The sequence below is a fragment of the Pseudophryne corroboree genome, chromosome 1 (genome assembly GCF_028390025.1).
Source record: "Pseudophryne corroboree isolate aPseCor3 chromosome 1, aPseCor3.hap2, whole genome shotgun sequence".
In the NCBI taxonomy this organism is placed as follows: Eukaryota; Metazoa; Chordata; class Amphibia; order Anura; family Myobatrachidae; genus Pseudophryne; species Pseudophryne corroboree.
This window is the reverse complement of record NC_086444.1, coordinates 327,613,436-327,631,478: the sequence shown is the minus strand read 5'-3', so window position 1 is coordinate 327,631,478 and position 18,043 is coordinate 327,613,436. Positions and strand designations below refer to the sequence as shown.

Below are 18,043 nucleotides of genomic sequence, written 5' to 3'. Positions count from 1 at the left end.
CTATGTTGACACGCCGACTGCCACAGTCTCCGACGATCCGAGGGTACCTGTGAAAAAATTATACTCACCTTCCAGCGTCCAGAGATAAATCCACGTCCAGAGAGATAATACACGTACTTGTAAAAAAAAAAAAAACGCAAATACCCGCTCCATACCGGACTGAAAGGGGTCCAATGCTTTCACATCAGACCCCTTTCCCCGAATGCCGGGACATCACGTGACTCCTGTCACTGAAGTCCCTTCAGCCAATCAGGAAGCGCTACTTCCGTGGCGCTCACCTGATTGGCTGTTCGCTGTCTGTGCTGTGACAGCGCATCGCAAAGCTGCTCCATTACTTTCAATGGTGGGAACTTTGTGGGTAGCGGTGGGGTCACCCGCCGGTCAGCCGCTGACCGGCGGGTGACCTCACCGCTAGCCGCTAAGTTCCCACCATTGAATATAATGGACTGGGCTGTGCGATGCGCTGTCTGCTCAGACGCGCAGAGCCAATCAGATGAGCGCAACGAAGTTGCACTTCCTGATTGGCTTTAGAGACCTTTCTGTGACAGCTGTCACTGACAGGTCTCTCTGCATTCAGGGATAGGGGTCTCCTGTGTCAACATGGGACCCCTTTCAGTCCGTGTGGTCGGTTGTCCGGTTTGTTTTTTTCTCCAAGTCCGTGGATTTATCTCTGGACCATGGCTGAGGTGAGTATATTGATCTTTTATTTTCAAGTATCCGTGGATTCTACATGGAGAAGAGGACCGATGTCGGCGTGTGAACATAGGTAAGTATGTGTGTGTCGACGTATGAAATAAAGTTTTACTTTCACGGTGTGTGTGTCCTGTTTTTATTTGGGTATTTTTTTTCCAGTAGTACTACAGGTACCAGCGGGCCCGTTTTTCTCCCGCATGCTGGTACGTGTGGTTCTCCAAGTACCAGCTTGCGGGGGAGGCTTGCTGGGACTTGTAGTACTGCTGGAAAAAACAATATTCTTTTCATGATCCCAAAAGGCTATCAGCCCCCCCATCCGCAGCCCATTGGATGGGGGGGGGGGGACAGCCTCGGGCTTCACCCCTGGCCCTTGGGTGGCTGGGGGGGGGACCCCTTGATTGAAGGGGTCCCCACTCCCCCAGGGTACCCCGGCCAGGGGTGACTAGTTGGATATTTAATGCCACGGCCGCAGGGCACGGCATAAAAGTGACCCCCGGCTGTGGCATTATCTGTCCAGCTAGTGGAGCCCGATGCTGGTGTTAAAAATACGGGGGACCCCTACGCTTTTTGTCCCCCGTATTTTTGGCACCAGCACCAGGCGCAGAGCCCGGTGCTGGTTTTAAAAATACGGGGGATCCCCTGTCAATTTTTCCCTCGCATTTTTAGAACCAGGACCAGCTCGAAGAGCCCGAGGCTGGTTATGCTTTGGAGGGGGGACCCCACGCCATTTTTTTTTAGGATTTTACCGTTCCAGCAATAAATAAAAAAAAAAAAAAAAAAAAAATATTTTAAAAAATATATAAATAATATTTGTGCCTCCAAAAAAAAAAAAAAAAAAGTACCTAATCCCTTCTAATATAAATAGATCTGCTATTCCAAAAAAAAAAAAACACAAAAAAAAACATGTTTAAATTTTTTTTATTTGTTTTCACCCTCCAAAGTGTGGCGGATTGAAAATGACGAATTTGCTGTCTAAAAGCACTGCTGTCGAATTTCCAAACTTGAATTGAATATGCTTTGGTCGAATTGCAGCACTTGTATCATTGCAGAAAAGTCGAATTTGCAAAAATTCGAATTCGAATTTCAAAAAGTCGAATTTTGAAAGTCCGTTTTTTGGTCGGAAAGCACTGAATTGCATAGGCGAATTTTTTTTTTGGTCGAAAATGACCCGAAATTCGACAATTTCAGGAATTCGACCGCAATTGCATATACCCCAGAGAGAGAGTATGCCAGCACACACCCCAGCGCTATATAACCCAGGGATTACACAGTAACTTAGTGTTTACCCAGTAGCTGCTGTATAACTGATTTATGCGCTAAATTTATGTGCCCCCCCTCTCTTTTTACCCTCTTTCTACCTGGAGACTGCAGGGGAGAGCCTGGGGAGCTTCCTCTCAGCGGAGCTGTGGAGAGAAAATGGCGCTGGTGAGTGCTGAGGAAGAAGCCCCGCCCCCTCAGCGGCGGGCTTCTGTCCCGCTTTCTGTGTAAAATTAATGGCGGGGGCTCATACATATATACAGTGCCCAGCTGTATATATGTGACTTTTGCCAAGAGGTATCATAATTGCTGCCCAGGGCGCCCCCCCCTGCGCCCTGCACCCTACAGTGACCGGAGTGTGTGGGTAGTGTGGGAGCAATGGCGCACAGCTGCAGTGCTGTGCGCTACCTCATGTGAAGACAGGAGTCTTCTGCCGCCTATTTCGATGTCTTCTTGCTTCTGCCGGCTTCTGTCTTCTGGCTCTGCGAGGGGGGCGGCGGCGCGGCTCCGGGAACGGACGACCAAGGTTAAGATCCTGTGTTCGAACCCTCTGGAGCTAATGGTGTCCAGTAGCCTAAGAAGCGCAACCTAGCCGCAGTTAGTAGGTTTGCTTCTCTCCCCTCAGTCCCACGTAGCAGAGAGTCTGTTGCCAGCAGAAGCTCTCTGAAAATAAAAAAAACCTAACTAAAATACTTTCTTATCAGCAAGCTCAGGAGAGCTCACTAAAAGCACCCAGCTCTGTCTGGGCACAGATTCTAACTGAGGTCTGGAGGAGGGGCATAGAGGGAGGAGCCAGTGCACACCATTAGTACTAATTCTTTCTTAGAGTGCCCAGTCTCCTGCGGAGCCCATCTATTCCCCATGGTCCTTACGGAGTCCCCAGCATCCACTAGGACGTTAGAGAAAATAAGATTTTAAACCTACCGGTAAATCTTTTTCTCGTATTCCGTAGAGGATGCTGGGTACTCCGTAAGGACCATGAGGATAGACGGGCTCCGCAGGAGACATGGGCACTTTAAGAAAGACTTTAGATCTGGGTGTGCACTGGCTCCTCCATCTATGCCCCTCCTCCAGACCTCAGTTAGAGAAACTGTGCCCAGAGGAGACGGACAGTACGAGGAAAGGATTTTTGTTAATCCAAGGGCAAGATTCATATCAGCCACACCAATCACACCGTATTACTTGTGATATACTAGCCAGTTAACAGTATGAAACCAACATAGCATCAGTCCAAGACTGATGAAAACTATAACATAACCCTTATTTAAGCAATAACTATATACAAGTCTTGCAGAAGTAGTCCGCACTTGGGACGGGCGCCCAGCATCCTCTACGGACTACGAGAAAAAGAATTACCGGTAGGTTTAAAATCTTATTTTCTCTTACGTCCTAGAGGATGCCGGGGACTCCGTAAGGACCATGGGGATTATACCAAAGCTCCCAAACGGGTGGGACAGTGCGGATGACTCTGCAGCACCGATTGAGCAAACAGGAGGTCCTCCTCAGCCAGGGTATCAAACTTATAGAACTTTGCAAATGTGTTTGATCCCGACCAAGTAGCAGCTCGGCACAGCTGTAGTGCCGAGACCCCTCGGGCAGCCGTCCAAGAAGAGCCCACCTTCCTAGTGGAATGGGCCTTGACCGATTTAGGTAACGGCAATCCTACCATGGAATGCGCCTGCTGAATCGTGTTACAGATCCAGCGAGCAATATTCTGCTTTGAAGCAGGGCCACCAAGCTTGTTGGCTGCATACAGGATAAACAGTGCTTCTGTTTCTCTGACTCTAGCCGCTCTGGCCACGTAAATTTTCAAAGCCCTGACCACATCAAGGGACTCGGAATCCTCCAAGTCACGCGTAGCCATAGGCACCACAATAGGTTGGTTCATATGAAAGGATGAAACCACTTTTGGCAGGAATTGAGGACGGGTCCGCAATTCCGCTCTATCCATATGGAAAACCAGATAAGTGCTTTTATGTGACAAAGCCACCAATTCCGACACTCGCCTAGCCGAAGCCAAGGCTAATAACATGACCACCTTCCAAGTGAGATATTTTAACTCTACCGTTTTAAGTGGTTCAAACCAGTGTGACTTAAGGAAAATTAACACCACGTTAAGGTCCCAAGGCTCCACCGGAGGTACAAAAAGGAGGCTGAAAATGCAGCACTCCCTTCACAAAAGTCTGAACTTCTGGGAGAGAAGCCAATTCTTTTTGAAAGAAAATGGATAGGGCCGAAATCTGGACCTTAATGGAGCCTAATTTTAGGTCCCAAGTTCACTTCAGTTTGTAGGAAGTGAAGGAAACGGCCCAGATGGATTTCTTCCGTAGGAGCATTCCTGGCCTCACACCAAGAAACATATTTTCGCCATATACGGTGATAATGTTTAGATGTCATGTTCTTCCTAGCCTTTATCAGCGTAGGAATGACCTCATCCGGAATGCCTTTTTCCGCTAGGATCCGGCGTTCAACCGCCATGCCGTCAAACGCAGCCGCGGTAAGTCTTGGAACAGACAGGTCCCTGTTGCAACAGGTCCTGTCTTAGAGGAAGAGGCCACGGATCTTCTGTAAGCATTTCCTGCAGATCTGGATCCCAGGTCCTTCGTGGCCAATCTGGAACAATGAGGATTGTTCTCACTCCTCTTTTCCTTATTATTCTCAACACCTTGGGTATGAGAGGAAGAGGAGGAAATACATAGACTGACTGGAACACCCACGGTGTCACTAGGGCGTCTACCGCTACTGCCTGAGGGTCTCTTGACCTGGCGCAATACCTCTGTAGCTTTTTGTTGAGGCGGGATGCCATCATCTCTATCTGTGGCAATCCCCACCGACTTGCAATCTGTGCGAAGACTTCCTGATGAAGTCCCCACTCTCCAGGATGTAGGTCGTGTCTGCTGAGGAAGTTGTCCACTCCCGGAATGAACACTGCTGACAGTGCGCTTACATGATTCTCCGCCCAGCGAAGAATTCTGGTGGCTTCCGCCATCGCCACTCTGCTCCTTGTGTTGCCTTGGCGGTTTACATGAGCTACTGCGGTGACATTGTCTGACTGGATCAGAACCGGTTGGTCGCGAAGTAAGGTCTCTGCTTGACGTAGGACGTTGTATATGGCCCTTAGTTCCAAGATGTTGATGTGAAGACAAGTCTCTTGACTTGACCAAAGAGCTTGGCAATTTCTTCCCTGTATGGCTGCTCCCCAACCTCGGAGGCTCGCGTCCGTGGTCACCAGGATCCAGTCCTGAATGCCGAACTTGCGGCCCTCTAGAAGGTGAGCACTCTGCAGCCACCACAGGAGATATACCCTGGCCCTGGGGGATAGGGTGATCAACTGATGAATCTGTAGATGTGACCCGGACCACTTGTCCAGTAGGTCCCATTGGAAGGTCCTCGCATGGAACCTGCCGAAGGGAATGGCCTAGTATGATGCCACCATCTTTCCCAGGACTCGAGTGCAGTGATGCACTGACACCTGTCTTGGTTTCAACAGGTTCCTGACCAGAGTCATGAGTACCTGGGCCTTCTCAATCTGAAGGTAAACCCATTTCTGGTCCGTATCCAGAATCATACCCAAGAAGGGCAGACGAGTCATAGGAACCAACTGTGACTTCAGGATATTGAGAATCCAGCCGTGTTGCTGTGACACCTTCAGCGAAAGTGACACGCTGTTCAACAACTGCTCTTTTGATCTCGCCCTTATTAGGAGATCGTTTAAGTATGGGATAATTGTGACTCCTTGCTTGCGTAGGAGCACCATCATTTCCGCCAATTCCCCTGAAATTGGTAATGACAATACTGTACCGCAATTCTCAGGTACGCCTGATGGGGTGGATAAATGGGAACATGAAGGTATGCAGCCTTTATGTCTAGATACACCATAAAATCTCCCCCTTCCAGGCTGGCGATGATCGCTCTGAGCGATTCCATTTTTAATTTGAACCTTTTCAAGTATAGGTTCAGAGATTTTAATTTTAAAATAGGACTGACCATACGTCCGGTTTCGGGACTACAGCCAAGGTTGAGTAATATCCCCTTCCTTGTTGCAGGAGGGGAACCTTGAGCACCACCTGTTGGAGATACAATGTGTGAATTGTATTTAATATTATCTCCCTTTCTGGGGGAGAAGCCGGTAGGTCCGACAAGGAAAACCGGCGAGGAGGCACCTCTTCGAATTCCACCTTTGAGTGAACTCAGATGTTGCTGAAGAGTCGAAGACGTGCTCCCACTGGGGCGGACTCCCTTAGCGGAGCCCCAGCGTCATGCGGTGGATTTAGTAGAGGCCGGGGAGGACTTCTGTTCCTGGGAACTAGCTGTGCCCTGACCTCTGGTAAGAAAGGACGCTCCTCGTACTTTCTTGTTTTTCTGCGACCGAAAGGACTGCATTTGATAATGTCGTGCTTTCTTAGGCTGTGAGGGAATATAAGGCAAAAGATCAGAATTACCAGCTATAGCTGTGGAGACCAGGTCCGAGAGCCCTTCTCCACACAATTCCTCAGCCTTGTAAGGTAAACCTCCATATGCCTCTTTTAGTCGGCATCACCTGTCCATTGCATGTTCCACAGGACACGTCTAGCAGAAATCGACATATCGTTGACTCTAGAACCCAGTAGACCAATGTTTCTTTGGGCATGTCTTATATATAAGACAGCATCTTTTATATATACAGGTTGAGTATCCCTTATCCAAAATGCTTGGGACCAGAGGTATTTTGGATATCGGATTTTTCCGTATTTTGGAATAATTGCATACCATAATGAGATATCATGGTGATGGGACCTAAATCTAAGCACAGAATGCATTTATGTTACATATACACCTTATACACACAGCCTGAAGGTCATTTTAGCCAATATTTTTTATAACTTTATGCATTTAAACAAAGTGTGTGTACATTCACACAATTCATTTATGTTTCATGTACACCTTATACACACAGCCTGAAGGTCATTTAATACAATATTTTTAATAACTGTGTATTAAACAAAGTTTGTGTACATTGAGCCATCAAAAAACAAAGGCTTGACTATCTCACTCTTCGGAATATTTGGATATGGGATACTCAACCTGTATACATATATATATATATATATATATATATATGTGTAGCAAAAAAATGATACAGCGCCACTTGTGGGGTATGGTCTCAGTAATATATGTAAAAAGTTTGCTAAAATGCTAAAAACACACAAAACCTTATTAGAGGTGTCTGCCAACCCTTAAGATTGCAATACTGGTACAGTACTGCTGAAAGGAGTATAGAGTGGGGGGGATAAGGGTACCGGCGAATAGTGTTGTTTATAAATGCAAATGCTAAAACTTATAATTTATGAGCCAAAAAATATATAAATTAAACAAACAGTTTTTTAATAACACATAAAAAATGGGATAAAACATAAAAGTTTTCCAAATATTGATAAAAACATGAAGGTCTTATATAAAAGGTAAGGAGTTCTGACTTAACTTAAAATAGGCAAGGGGGTCAATGCAGGGAACCCATATATATATATATATATATATATATATATATCTCTTAGGGTCAATAACATGGTATCCTTATCTAGGGTGTCAATCTCCGCTGATAAGGTATCTGTCCACGCTGCTATAAACCCATGCCGACACAATCGCCGGTCTGAGTAGTGTACCAGAATGTGTAAATAGACTTCAAAGTACTTTAACTGCATGCTATCTGCAGGATCCCTGAGGATAGCTGTTAAGTCAGCGTTACCTTTTGGGTAAACGTGTCAATGCCTTGTCCACCCTAGGGGAAGATTCCCATCGTATCCTGGCCCTAGCAGGGAAAGGATACGCCATGAGAATTCTTTTTGGGAATCTGCAGTTTCTTGTCTGGAGATTCCCGCTCTTTTTCTTCATGAGAGGAGGTAAATTTACCTCAGCTTTCTTCCCCTTAAACATGTGTACCCTCGTGTCAGGGACAGATGAGTCATCAGTGATATGCAAAACATCTTTTATTACAATAATCATCTATTGAATACTTTTCTGCCAGTTTTGGCTGTAACTTTGCATTATCGTAGTCAACACTGGAGTCAGACTCCGTGTCGGTATTAGTGTCTATTATTTTGGATAGTGGGCGTTTTGAGACTCTGAAGGTCCCTGCGGCATAGGGACAGACATGGGTAGATTCCCTGTCTGTTCTCTAATCTTTTGTGCAATAAATTTACCTTAGCACTTAATTCCACATATCCAGTCAGGTGTCGGCGTTGTCGACGGAGACACCACACACACACACATTTGCTCCATCTCCTTCTTAGGAGAGCCTTTTACCTCAGACATGTCGACACACGCGTACCGAAACACCACACACTCAGGGAACCCTCTTATCTGAAGACAGTTCCCCCACAAGGCCCTTTGGAGAGACAGAGATTGAGTATGCCAGCACACACCCCAGCGCTATATGACCCAGGAAAAAAACACAGTAATTTAATGTTTTACCCAGTAGCGCTGTTATATATTATCTGCGCCGAATTATGTGCTCCCCCTCTTCTTTAAAACCCTCTTTTCTACCGTGGTATAAGCAGGGGAGAGTCCGGGGAGCTTCCTCTCAGCGATGCTGTGGAAAAAAAATGGCGCTGGCGAGTGCTGAGGGAGAAGCCCCGCCCCCTCGACGGCAGGCTTCTGTCCCGCTCAACTATACTGTACACTGGCGGGGGCTCTTTATATATACAGTGGTTAGCTGTATATATACTATTTTTGCCAGAAAAGAGGTTTACATGCTGCCCAGGGCGCCCCCCCTGCGCCCTGCACCCTTACAGTGACTGCCGTGTGTGAGGTGTATGGGAGCAATGACGCACAGCTGCAGTGCTATGCGTTACCTCAGTGAAGATCATGAAGTCTTCTGCCGCCTCTGAAGTCTTCTTTTCTTCTCATACTCACCCGGCTTCTATCTTCCGGCTCTGCGAGGGGGACGGCGGCGCGGCTCCGGGACGAACTCCAGGGTGAGACCTGTGTTCTGACTCCCTCTGGAGCTAATGGTGTCCAGTAGCCTAAGAAGCAGAGCCTTGAAACTCACAGAAGTAGGTCTGCTTCTCTCCCCTCAGTCCCTCGATGCAGGGAGTCTGTTGCCAGCAGGCTCCCTGAACATAAAATACCTAACTAAATACTTTCTCTCAGGAAACTCAGGAGAGCTCCCTGAAATGCACCCAGTCTCCTCTGGGCACAGTATTAAACTGAGGTCTGGAGGAGGGGCATAGAGGGAGGAGCCAGTGCACACCCAGATCTAAAGTCTTTCTTAAAGTGCCCATGTCTCCTGCGGAGCCCGTCTATCCCCATGGTCATTACGGAGTCCCCAGCATCCTATAGGACGTAAGAGAAAAAACTCCTATCATGATGTGCAGGTTAGGTATGAATGTCAAGTAAACAACTGTACAATGTGTTTTTATCTCTGCTAAATAGACATACATATGTACTATTATTGCTTATTGACAACTGAAGGCCACATTAAAAATAAGATTAAATGGGTTTTTTTTTGTCTCCCCTATTGTGTTCTAACCCTTTGACAGTGCTAATGCTTTACCAGTGCAATAGATTAATAATAATGCAGCTAATGGACACCAAAATGAAAATATTTTGGGGTAAAGCATTTTATTAGTGAATATGTGTGCCATCAGTCTCCATAAATATGTATGTGTACATGGGTCATCACTCAGTTCTGCTCTTAACTGTATTTCTGTCTATGGCACTCACTAGTACTTGAGAAGTAGCTGTAGTTGTGGGCAGCTGCGGATGCCTGACTTGCTGTAAGGTCACTCGTGCAAGGACAGAATGACTGACCCTTTTCCACTTACGAGCACGGGTCGCAGCCGGGAGCCTGACACGGGAGCTGCCCCCTGCTGCGACCCGTGCTCGGCCCCTTTCCCATCAGCAGTCACAACCCGGCATATGCCGGGTTGGTGACACTTCTAGTGAAGCGGCAGGGGCGGCGCAGGGAGATCACATGATCTCCCAGCGCCGCCCTTCCATACAGTGTAAATGGGAGCCGTGTCGCATCGACACGGCTCCCGTTTACACTACAACCCTACCCGGATCAGTCCCGTGTCCTACCCAGGTAAATAGCTGGGTAGGATTCACGGGTCACTTGATCCGGGTTTACCCTTTTCCACTTGCAAAAAACACGGGTAAATGCGCGCCCCCGTGCATTTACCCGTGTTTTTTGAGCTAGTGGAAAAGGGGTATCATCATTAAACTTAGTAAATGAAATAAATACATTTTGCAAATCAAAAACTACAGTATATACTGCAATGATGGCCATTCTTCTACTATTGGATCTTCATTCCGGCAAGTGGTAACATTTCTGGAGAGATACAAATAATACCACTACATATAGGACTGTATCCTATTAGCAACTGTAAATTACAGTGGCTACTGTACTTACTTCACCTGGGGCTATCCAATTAGCTCCGATGCCAGACTTCGTTTCGCCTGCCTAAAGAGATAATCCGCGATAAACCTTTTATTCCCACAACCACAAAAACACATAGGTCTGTGACTTTTCGCGGAACCTATGTGTTTTTGCATGAAACATTTTTTCAGACTGAAAACATAAGGGCTAATTGGATAGCAAAAATAAATAAAAAAAATCTGAGATAAACCCCCCCCCCCCCGAAACATGTGGGTTTCGCAGATAATTGAATACCCCTATAGTGTAATTGACTAATAGGCTATCTTGGTAGGTTTACTATGCTAATTGCAAAAGAGTATACAGAATTACCTATTGACATTATTACTACATTTTAATTATACATATTGTATGTAGAGTTTCTTTTTGGGGCATATTAAAAATAGATAACACAAATAATAAGATTTTAAACCTACCGGTAAATCTTTTTCTCCTAGTCCGTATAGGATGCTGGGGACTCCGTAAGGACCATGGGGGGTATAGACGGGTTCCGCAGGAGACATGGGCACTATAAAGAAACATTAGTATGGGTGTGCACTGGCTCCTCCCTCTATGCCCCTCCTCCAGACCTCAGTTAGAGAACTGTGCCCAGAGGAGACGGACAGTACGAGGAAAGGATTTTTGTGAACCCAAGGGCAAGATTCATACCAGCCCACACCATCCACACCGTATAACCTGGAATATACTCAACCAGTTAACAGTATGAACCAACAGTATCAGGCAACGACTGATTTCAACTGTAACATAACCCTTATGTAAACAATAACTATATACAAGCCTTGCAGAAAAGAGTCCGCACTGGGACGGGCGCCCAGCATCCTCTACGGACTAGGAGAAAAAGATTTACCAATAGGTTTAAAATCTTATTTTCTCTTATGTCCTAGAGGATGCTGGGGACTCCGTAAGGACCATGGGGTTTATACCAAAGCTCCAGACCGGGCGGGAGAGTGCGGACGACTCTGCAGCACCGACTGAGCAAACGCAAGGTCCTCATCAGCCAGGGTATCAAACTTATAGAACTTTGCAAAAGTGTTTGAACCCGACCAGGTAGCTGCTCGGCAAAGCTGTAAAGCCAAGACGCCTCGGGCAGCCGCCCAAGAAGAGCCCACCTTCCTAGTGGAATGGGCCTTTACCGAATTTGGCAATGGCAATCCAGCCGTAGAATGCGCCTGCTGAATCGTGTTACAGATCCAGCGAGCAATAGTCTGCTTTGAAGCGGGAGCGCCAAGTTTGTTGACTGCATACAGGACAAACGGTGCCTCTGTTTTCCTAACCCTAGCCGTCCTGGCTACATAGATTTTTAAGGCCCTGACTACATCCAGGGACTTGGAGTCTGCCAAGTCTTCCGTAGCCACAGGCACCACAATAGGCTGGTTCATATGAAATGATGAAACCACCTTGGGCAAAAATTGAGGACGAGTCCTCAACTCCGCTCTATCCATATGGAAAAATCAGATAGGGGATCTTGTGAGACAAAGCCGCCAATTCGGACACCCGCCTCGCAGATGCCAAGGCCAACAACATTACCACCTTCCAAGTGAGAAATTTTAATTCAACCGTCTGAAGCGGTTCAAACCAGTGAGAGTTTTAGAACCGTAACACCACGTTAAGGTCCCATGGTGCCACTGGGGGCACTAAAGGAGGCTGAATGTGCAGCACTCCCTTCACAAAAGTCTGGACATCTGGAAGAGAAGGCAATTCCTTCTGAAAGAAAATCGATATGGCCGAAATTTGTACTTTAATGGAGCCTAACTTCAGGCCCATATCCACTCCTGTCTGAAGACAGTGGAGAAAACGGCCCAGATGGAAATCTTCCGTAGGAGCACTCTTGGCTTCACACCAAGATACATACTTCCTCTAGATACGGTGATAATGCTTCACCGTCACCTCCTTCCTAGCCTTTATCAGCGTAGGGATGACTTCTTCCGGAATACCTTTCCCAGCTAGGATTCGGCGTTCAACCGCCATGCCGTCAAACGAAACCGCGGTAAGTCTTGGAACACGCAGGGCCCCTGCTGCAACAGGTTCTCCCTGAGAGGAAGAGGCCACGGATCTGCTGTGAGCATTTCCTGAAGATCTGAATACCAGGCCCTTCGAGGCCAATCTGGAACAATGAGTATTGTCTGCACTCTTTTTCGTCTTTTGATTCTCAATATTTTTGAGATGAGAGGAAAAGGAGGGAACACATAGACCGACTAAAACACCCATGGTGTCACCAGGGCGTCCACCACCACTGCTTGAGGGTCCCTGGACCTGCACAATACCTCCGAAGCTTCTTGTTGAGGCGTGACGCCATCATGTCTACTTGAGGAAGTCCCCAATGACTTGTTATCTCTGCAAAAACCTCTTGATGAAGTCCCCACTCTCCTGGATGGAGATCGTGTCTGCTGAGGAAGTCTGCTTCTCAGTTGTCCACACCCGGAATGAAGACAGCTGACAGAGCGCTTACGTGATTTTCCGCCCAGCGTAGAATCCTGGTGGCTTCCTCCATTGCCACTCTGCTCCTTGTCCCGCTTTGGCGGTTTACATGCACCACGGCTGTGACGTTGTCTGATTGAATCAGAACCGGTAGGTCGTGAAGAAGATTCTCCGCTTGTCGTAGGCCGTTGTATATGGCCCTCAATTCCAGTACGTTGATGTGTAGACAAGCCTCCTGGCTTGACCATAGTCCCTGAAAATTCCTTCCTTGTGTGACTGCTCCCCATCCTCGGAGGCTCGCGTCCATGGTTATCAGAACCCAGTCTTGAATGCCAAACCTGCGACACTCTAGAAGGTGAGCATTCTGCAGCCACCACAGGAGAGACACCCTGGCCCTGGGGGACAGGCTTATCCTCTGATGTATTTGTAGATGGGACCCGGACCACTTGTCTAGAAGGTCCCACTGAAAAGTCATCGCATGGAACCTGCCGAAGGGAATGGCCTCTTAGGCTGCCACCATTTTCCCCAGAACTCGAGTGCATTGATGAACCGACACTCTTTTTGGTTTCAGCAGGTCTTTGACCATGTTCTGGAGGTCCTGGGCTTTCTCCATTGGGAGAAAAACCCTCTTCTGTTCCGTGTCTAGAATCATGCCTAGGAATGATAGACGAGTCGAAGGAATCAATTGAGACTTTGGCAGATTTAGAATCCAACCGTGCTGTTGTAGCACTCTCAGAGAGAGCGACACGCTTTTCAGCAATTGATCTCTCGATCTTGCTTTTATCAGGAGATCGTCCAAGTACGGGATAATTGCGACTCCCTGTCTGCGCAGGAGCACCATCATCTCCGCCATCACTTTGGTGAAAATTCTCGGGGCCGTGGAAAGCCCAAACGGCAACGTCTGAAACTGGTAATGACAGTCCTGTACAGCGAATCTCAGGTACTCCTGATGAGGAGGATATATGGGGACATGAAGGTATGCATCCTTTATGTCTAGTGACACCATAAAATCCCCCTCTTCCAGGCTGGAGATCACTGCCCGGAGCGATTCCATCTTGAATTTGAACTTTTTTTAAGTACAGGTTTAGGGATTTTAAATTTAAAATGGGTCTGACCGTGCCATCCGGTTTTGGGACCACGAACAGGGTTGAATAGTATCCTTTCCCCTGTTGTACTGGGGGAACCTTGATAATCACTTGCTGTTGACACAGCTTTTGAACTATTTCCCTCTCTGGGGGAGCAGCTGGCAAGGCCGACCTGAAAAATCGGCGAGGAGGCACCTCTTCGAACTCCAGTTTGTAGCCTTGGGACACAATATCCAGCGCCCAAGGATCCACGTCTGACAGAACCCAGACCTGGCGGAAGAGTCGAAGCCGTGCCCCCACCGGTGCGGACTCCCTCAGTGGAGCCCCAGCGTCATGCGGTGGATTTAGTGGAAGCCGGGGAGGTCTTCTGCTCCTGGGAACTAGCCGTAGCAGGCGTTCTTTTCCCTCTACCCTTACCTCTGGCGAGGAAGGATGAGCCCCGACCTCTTCTGGACTTATGCGACCGAAAGGACTGCATCTGATATTGTGGAGTTTTCTTTTGCTGTGGGGAAACAAAAGGCAAAAAGGTAGATTTACCCGCGGTAGCTGTGGAAACCAGGTCCGCGGGACCTTCCCCAAATAAAACCTCACCCTTGTAAAGTAAAACCTCCATATGCCTCTTTGAGTCGGCATCACCTGTCCATTGGCGGATCCACAGGGCTCGCCTAGCCGAAATCGCCATGGCGTTGGCTCTCGAACCTAGCAGCCCAACGTCTCTCTGAGCGTCTCTCATATATAAGACTGCGTCTTTAATGTGACCTAAGATCAATAAAATGGTATCCCTGTCTAGGGTATCCATGTCAGCTGACAAGGTATCTGTCCAAGCTGCAACTGCGCTACATACCCATGCCGATGCTATTGCCGGCCTGAGTAAAGCACCCGTATATGTGTATAAATAGATTTCAAGGTATTTTCCTGTCTGCGATCAGCAGGATCCTTGAGGGCTGCCGTGTCAGGAGACGGTAGCGCCACCTTCTTGGACAAACACGTTAAAGCCTTGTCCACCCTGGGCGAGGACTCCCATCGTACCCTGTCCTGTGCAGGAAAAGGATACGCCATAAGAATCCTCTTTGGAATCTGCAGTTTTTTATCTGGAGTTTCCCAAGCTTTTTTGAATAACTCGTTCAGCTCATGAGATGGGGGAAAGGTTACCTCAGTTTTCTTTTCCTTAAACATGTGCACCCTCGTGTCAGGGACAGACGGTTCATCTGTGATATGCAAAACATCTTTTATTGCAATAATCATATAATAAATACTTTTGGCCACCCTTGGGTGTAACCTTGCATCATCGTAGTCGACACTGGAGTCAGTATCCGTGTCGGTATCAGTGTCTGCTATTTGGGATAGAGGACGTTTTTGGGACCCTGAAGGGCCCTGTGACACAGCTAAAGCCATAGATTGACTCCCTGCTTTTTCCCTGGACTCTGCTTTGTCCATCCTTTTATGTAATAAAGTCACATTTGCATTTAACACATTCCACATGTCCAACCAATCAGGTGTCGGCGTTGCCGACGGAGACGCCACAATCATCTGCTCCACCTCCTCCTTAGACGAGCCTTCCGCATCAGACATGCCGACACACTCGTACCGACACCCCCACACACACAGGGATATATTTATATGGAGACAGTTCCCCAATAAGGCCTTTTGGAGAGACAGAGAGAGAGAGTATGCCAGCACACACCAAGCGCCAGCCCCCACTGGAAAATAAAATTCCCAGATAAATAGCGCTTTCCGTATATAATAATCTGTATATAATACCTCACTGCGCCTTACAAATGCCCCCCCCCCCCCCCCCTCTTTTCTGCCTTGTGTCACCGTGTTCAGCAGGGGAGAGTCTGGGGAGCCAGCTGAAAATGGCGCTGGTTAGTGCTGTGGGATCAGACCCCCCCCCCCCCCCTCCCCGGCGGCGGGTTACGGTCCCGCTCAATTTTGTAATACTGGCGGGGGATTTTAATATATACTGCCTCCGCAGTCTATATATGCACTAGCCAGTCCTAGAGGTATAATATTGCTGCTCAGGGCACCCCCCCTGCGCCCTGCACCCATCCATGCCTGCTGTGTGTTTTGTGTGTGGGAGCAATGGCGCGCAGTGTTACCGCTGTGCGTTACTTTAGAGAAGATCTGAAGTCTTCTGCCGCCTTAGACGTCTACTTTCTTCTTATACTCACCCGGCTTCTTTCTTCCGGCTCTGTGAGGAGGACGGCGGCGCGGCTCTGGGACGAACGGCGAGGGGAGACCTGCGTTCTGACTCCCTCTGGAGCTAATGGTGTCCAGTAGCCTAATAAGCAGAGCCTATCACTTAAGTAGGTCTGCTTCTCTCTCCTCAGTCCCACGATGCAGGGAGCCTGTTGCCAGCAGTGCTGCCTGAAAATAAAAAACCTAACAAAATACTTTCTTTTTCAGAGAACTCAGGAGAGCTCCCTGTAATGCACCCAGTCTCCTGTGGGCACAGGAACCAACTGAGGTCTGGAGGAGGGGCATAGAGGGAGGAGCCAGTGCACACCCATACTAAAGTTTCTTTATCGTGCCCATGCCTCCTGTGGAGCCCGTCTATACCCCCCATGGTCCTTACGGAGTCCCCAGCATCCTCTAGGATGTAAGAGAAAGCAACATAAGTTGCTCCAGGTATAATTATCCTTCATTTACCAAGCACTCACAATGTGGTACAGCACTGTTCAACAAATGAATCTTCCAACTAATCAATGCTAAACAAAACAGTTCAGCAAGAAGCAGCTCTTACTACAGGAATGTAGTTCAGGCACTTCTTTTTGCTCAACAGTCTTTAATGCAGGGCATGACAAATTCCTGGTACAAGGTCGCCATGGTGACTAAAATTTTAGACCTGTCCCCCATAGTTTACAGGAGCCGGGAAAACTTGAAAATAAATCTAATTGTCAAAAAAGATAAAATAAAAATCGATCAGTTACAATGCCCACTATTGGAAGTTACAGAAGTGGGCGGGATGCTGCTTACCTGTCACCGGGAGGAATGTGCACCCACCACATTCAATTAGTTCTTGCTTATGCCCTACAGTGCAGCTGGTAGAGGGAAGGAGAGTGACCGGGTCACAAGGATCTGAAGTACTACAGAGCAGAGGAGTAGATACCACCAGGGAGCTCCCTCTGGGGAGCTGTACACAGCTTGTGAGCGACAATTTGATGTTGCAAGAATGTGCTTCCATTATAATAGTGCTAAAAGTTGGGGCCACTCCCGTGTATGTGGCACACTGCAAATAGGGGGCACTCCCGTGTGTGTGGCACACTGCAAATAGGGGGCACTCCCGTGTGTGTGGCACACTGCAAATAGGAGGCACTCCCGTGTGTGTGGCGCACTGCAAATACGGGGCACTCCCGTGTGTGGCACACTGTAAACAGGGGGCCAGGTAAAGGGCAAATGCGTGTGACGGTCTGATGGATGTTGAGGAGTCTGGGGGGCATTGAAGGGGCTCTGTGGTATTCTATACAAGTTTTTATATATTTTGGCTGGGCACGGTGGTCTGGCACCTAAACTTTCAACTGGCTCCTAGTGTAAATGTTACAAAAATTTTGTGACCCCTGCTTTAATGCAATGGCAAAGAGTATAATATAGGTCTAGTTCTGAGGTAAAATCTGACATTTCATACCTCAAGTAGGGCTGCTGACATTCCTTCAGACACCGAACTATTCACCACAGCAAAGCATTTTTTTACAAAAGCCTGCAGGTCTGCCTGTGCGATTTCTCCAATAAAGCAAACTCCGTCAATACTGAAGAAGAAAATAATAATTATTATTATTATACCAACAATTTACCACTTGCGTTTCTTAGGTACACATTACTTGCTTGAACAAAAATCTAACTAAATGCTGTAACATATATTAGGTATCCATTCATCCATACTCAAAAAGGATCTATCATTCATTCACAAACATTGCCAGCATGTGCCACAGATATCAGTCTGAATGAACAACATTTTCTGAAGTCATGCTTTAAAACAAAAAGAAAAACACATTTTAAATTCAGAGAATATAAGGTTTCAAATTCATAATTCTAATCTACAAACAACACTGAAAATTAGTTTTATTGGAAAAGAAAGGCTGTTCTTGGTAAAAATCAGTGTATTTTCAAGTTGGGAGACAATTCACTAAAAATGAAGATAACATAAATGGAAAACGAGTTCTGTACTAAAACCATTTTC

The 18,043-nt window shown here is 47.3% G+C and overlaps 1 protein-coding gene across 5 annotated transcripts in view; it reads right to left on the bottom strand.

Annotated features, from left to right (window-relative positions):
* Positions 1-18,043, bottom strand: part of GLT1D1 (glycosyltransferase 1 domain containing 1) — a 492,486-nt gene that overhangs the window by 108,241 nt on the left and 366,202 nt on the right. For 4 of the 5 annotated variants that reach the window (XR_010254820.1, XR_010254814.1, XM_063964608.1 and 1 more), the window contains exons 10-11: positions 17,492-17,612; positions 10,340-10,390 (exon numbers count right to left, since the gene is read on the bottom strand). Coding sequence is in view for 3 of the 5 variants with exons in the window: in XM_063964608.1 (XP_063820678.1) it covers positions 10,340-10,390; positions 17,492-17,612 (172 nt within the window). In the remaining 2 variants the exon portion in view is untranslated. The remainder of the gene's footprint in view (positions 1-10,339; positions 10,391-17,491; positions 17,613-18,043) is intronic. The other variant, XM_063964607.1, reaches the window with a different exon arrangement.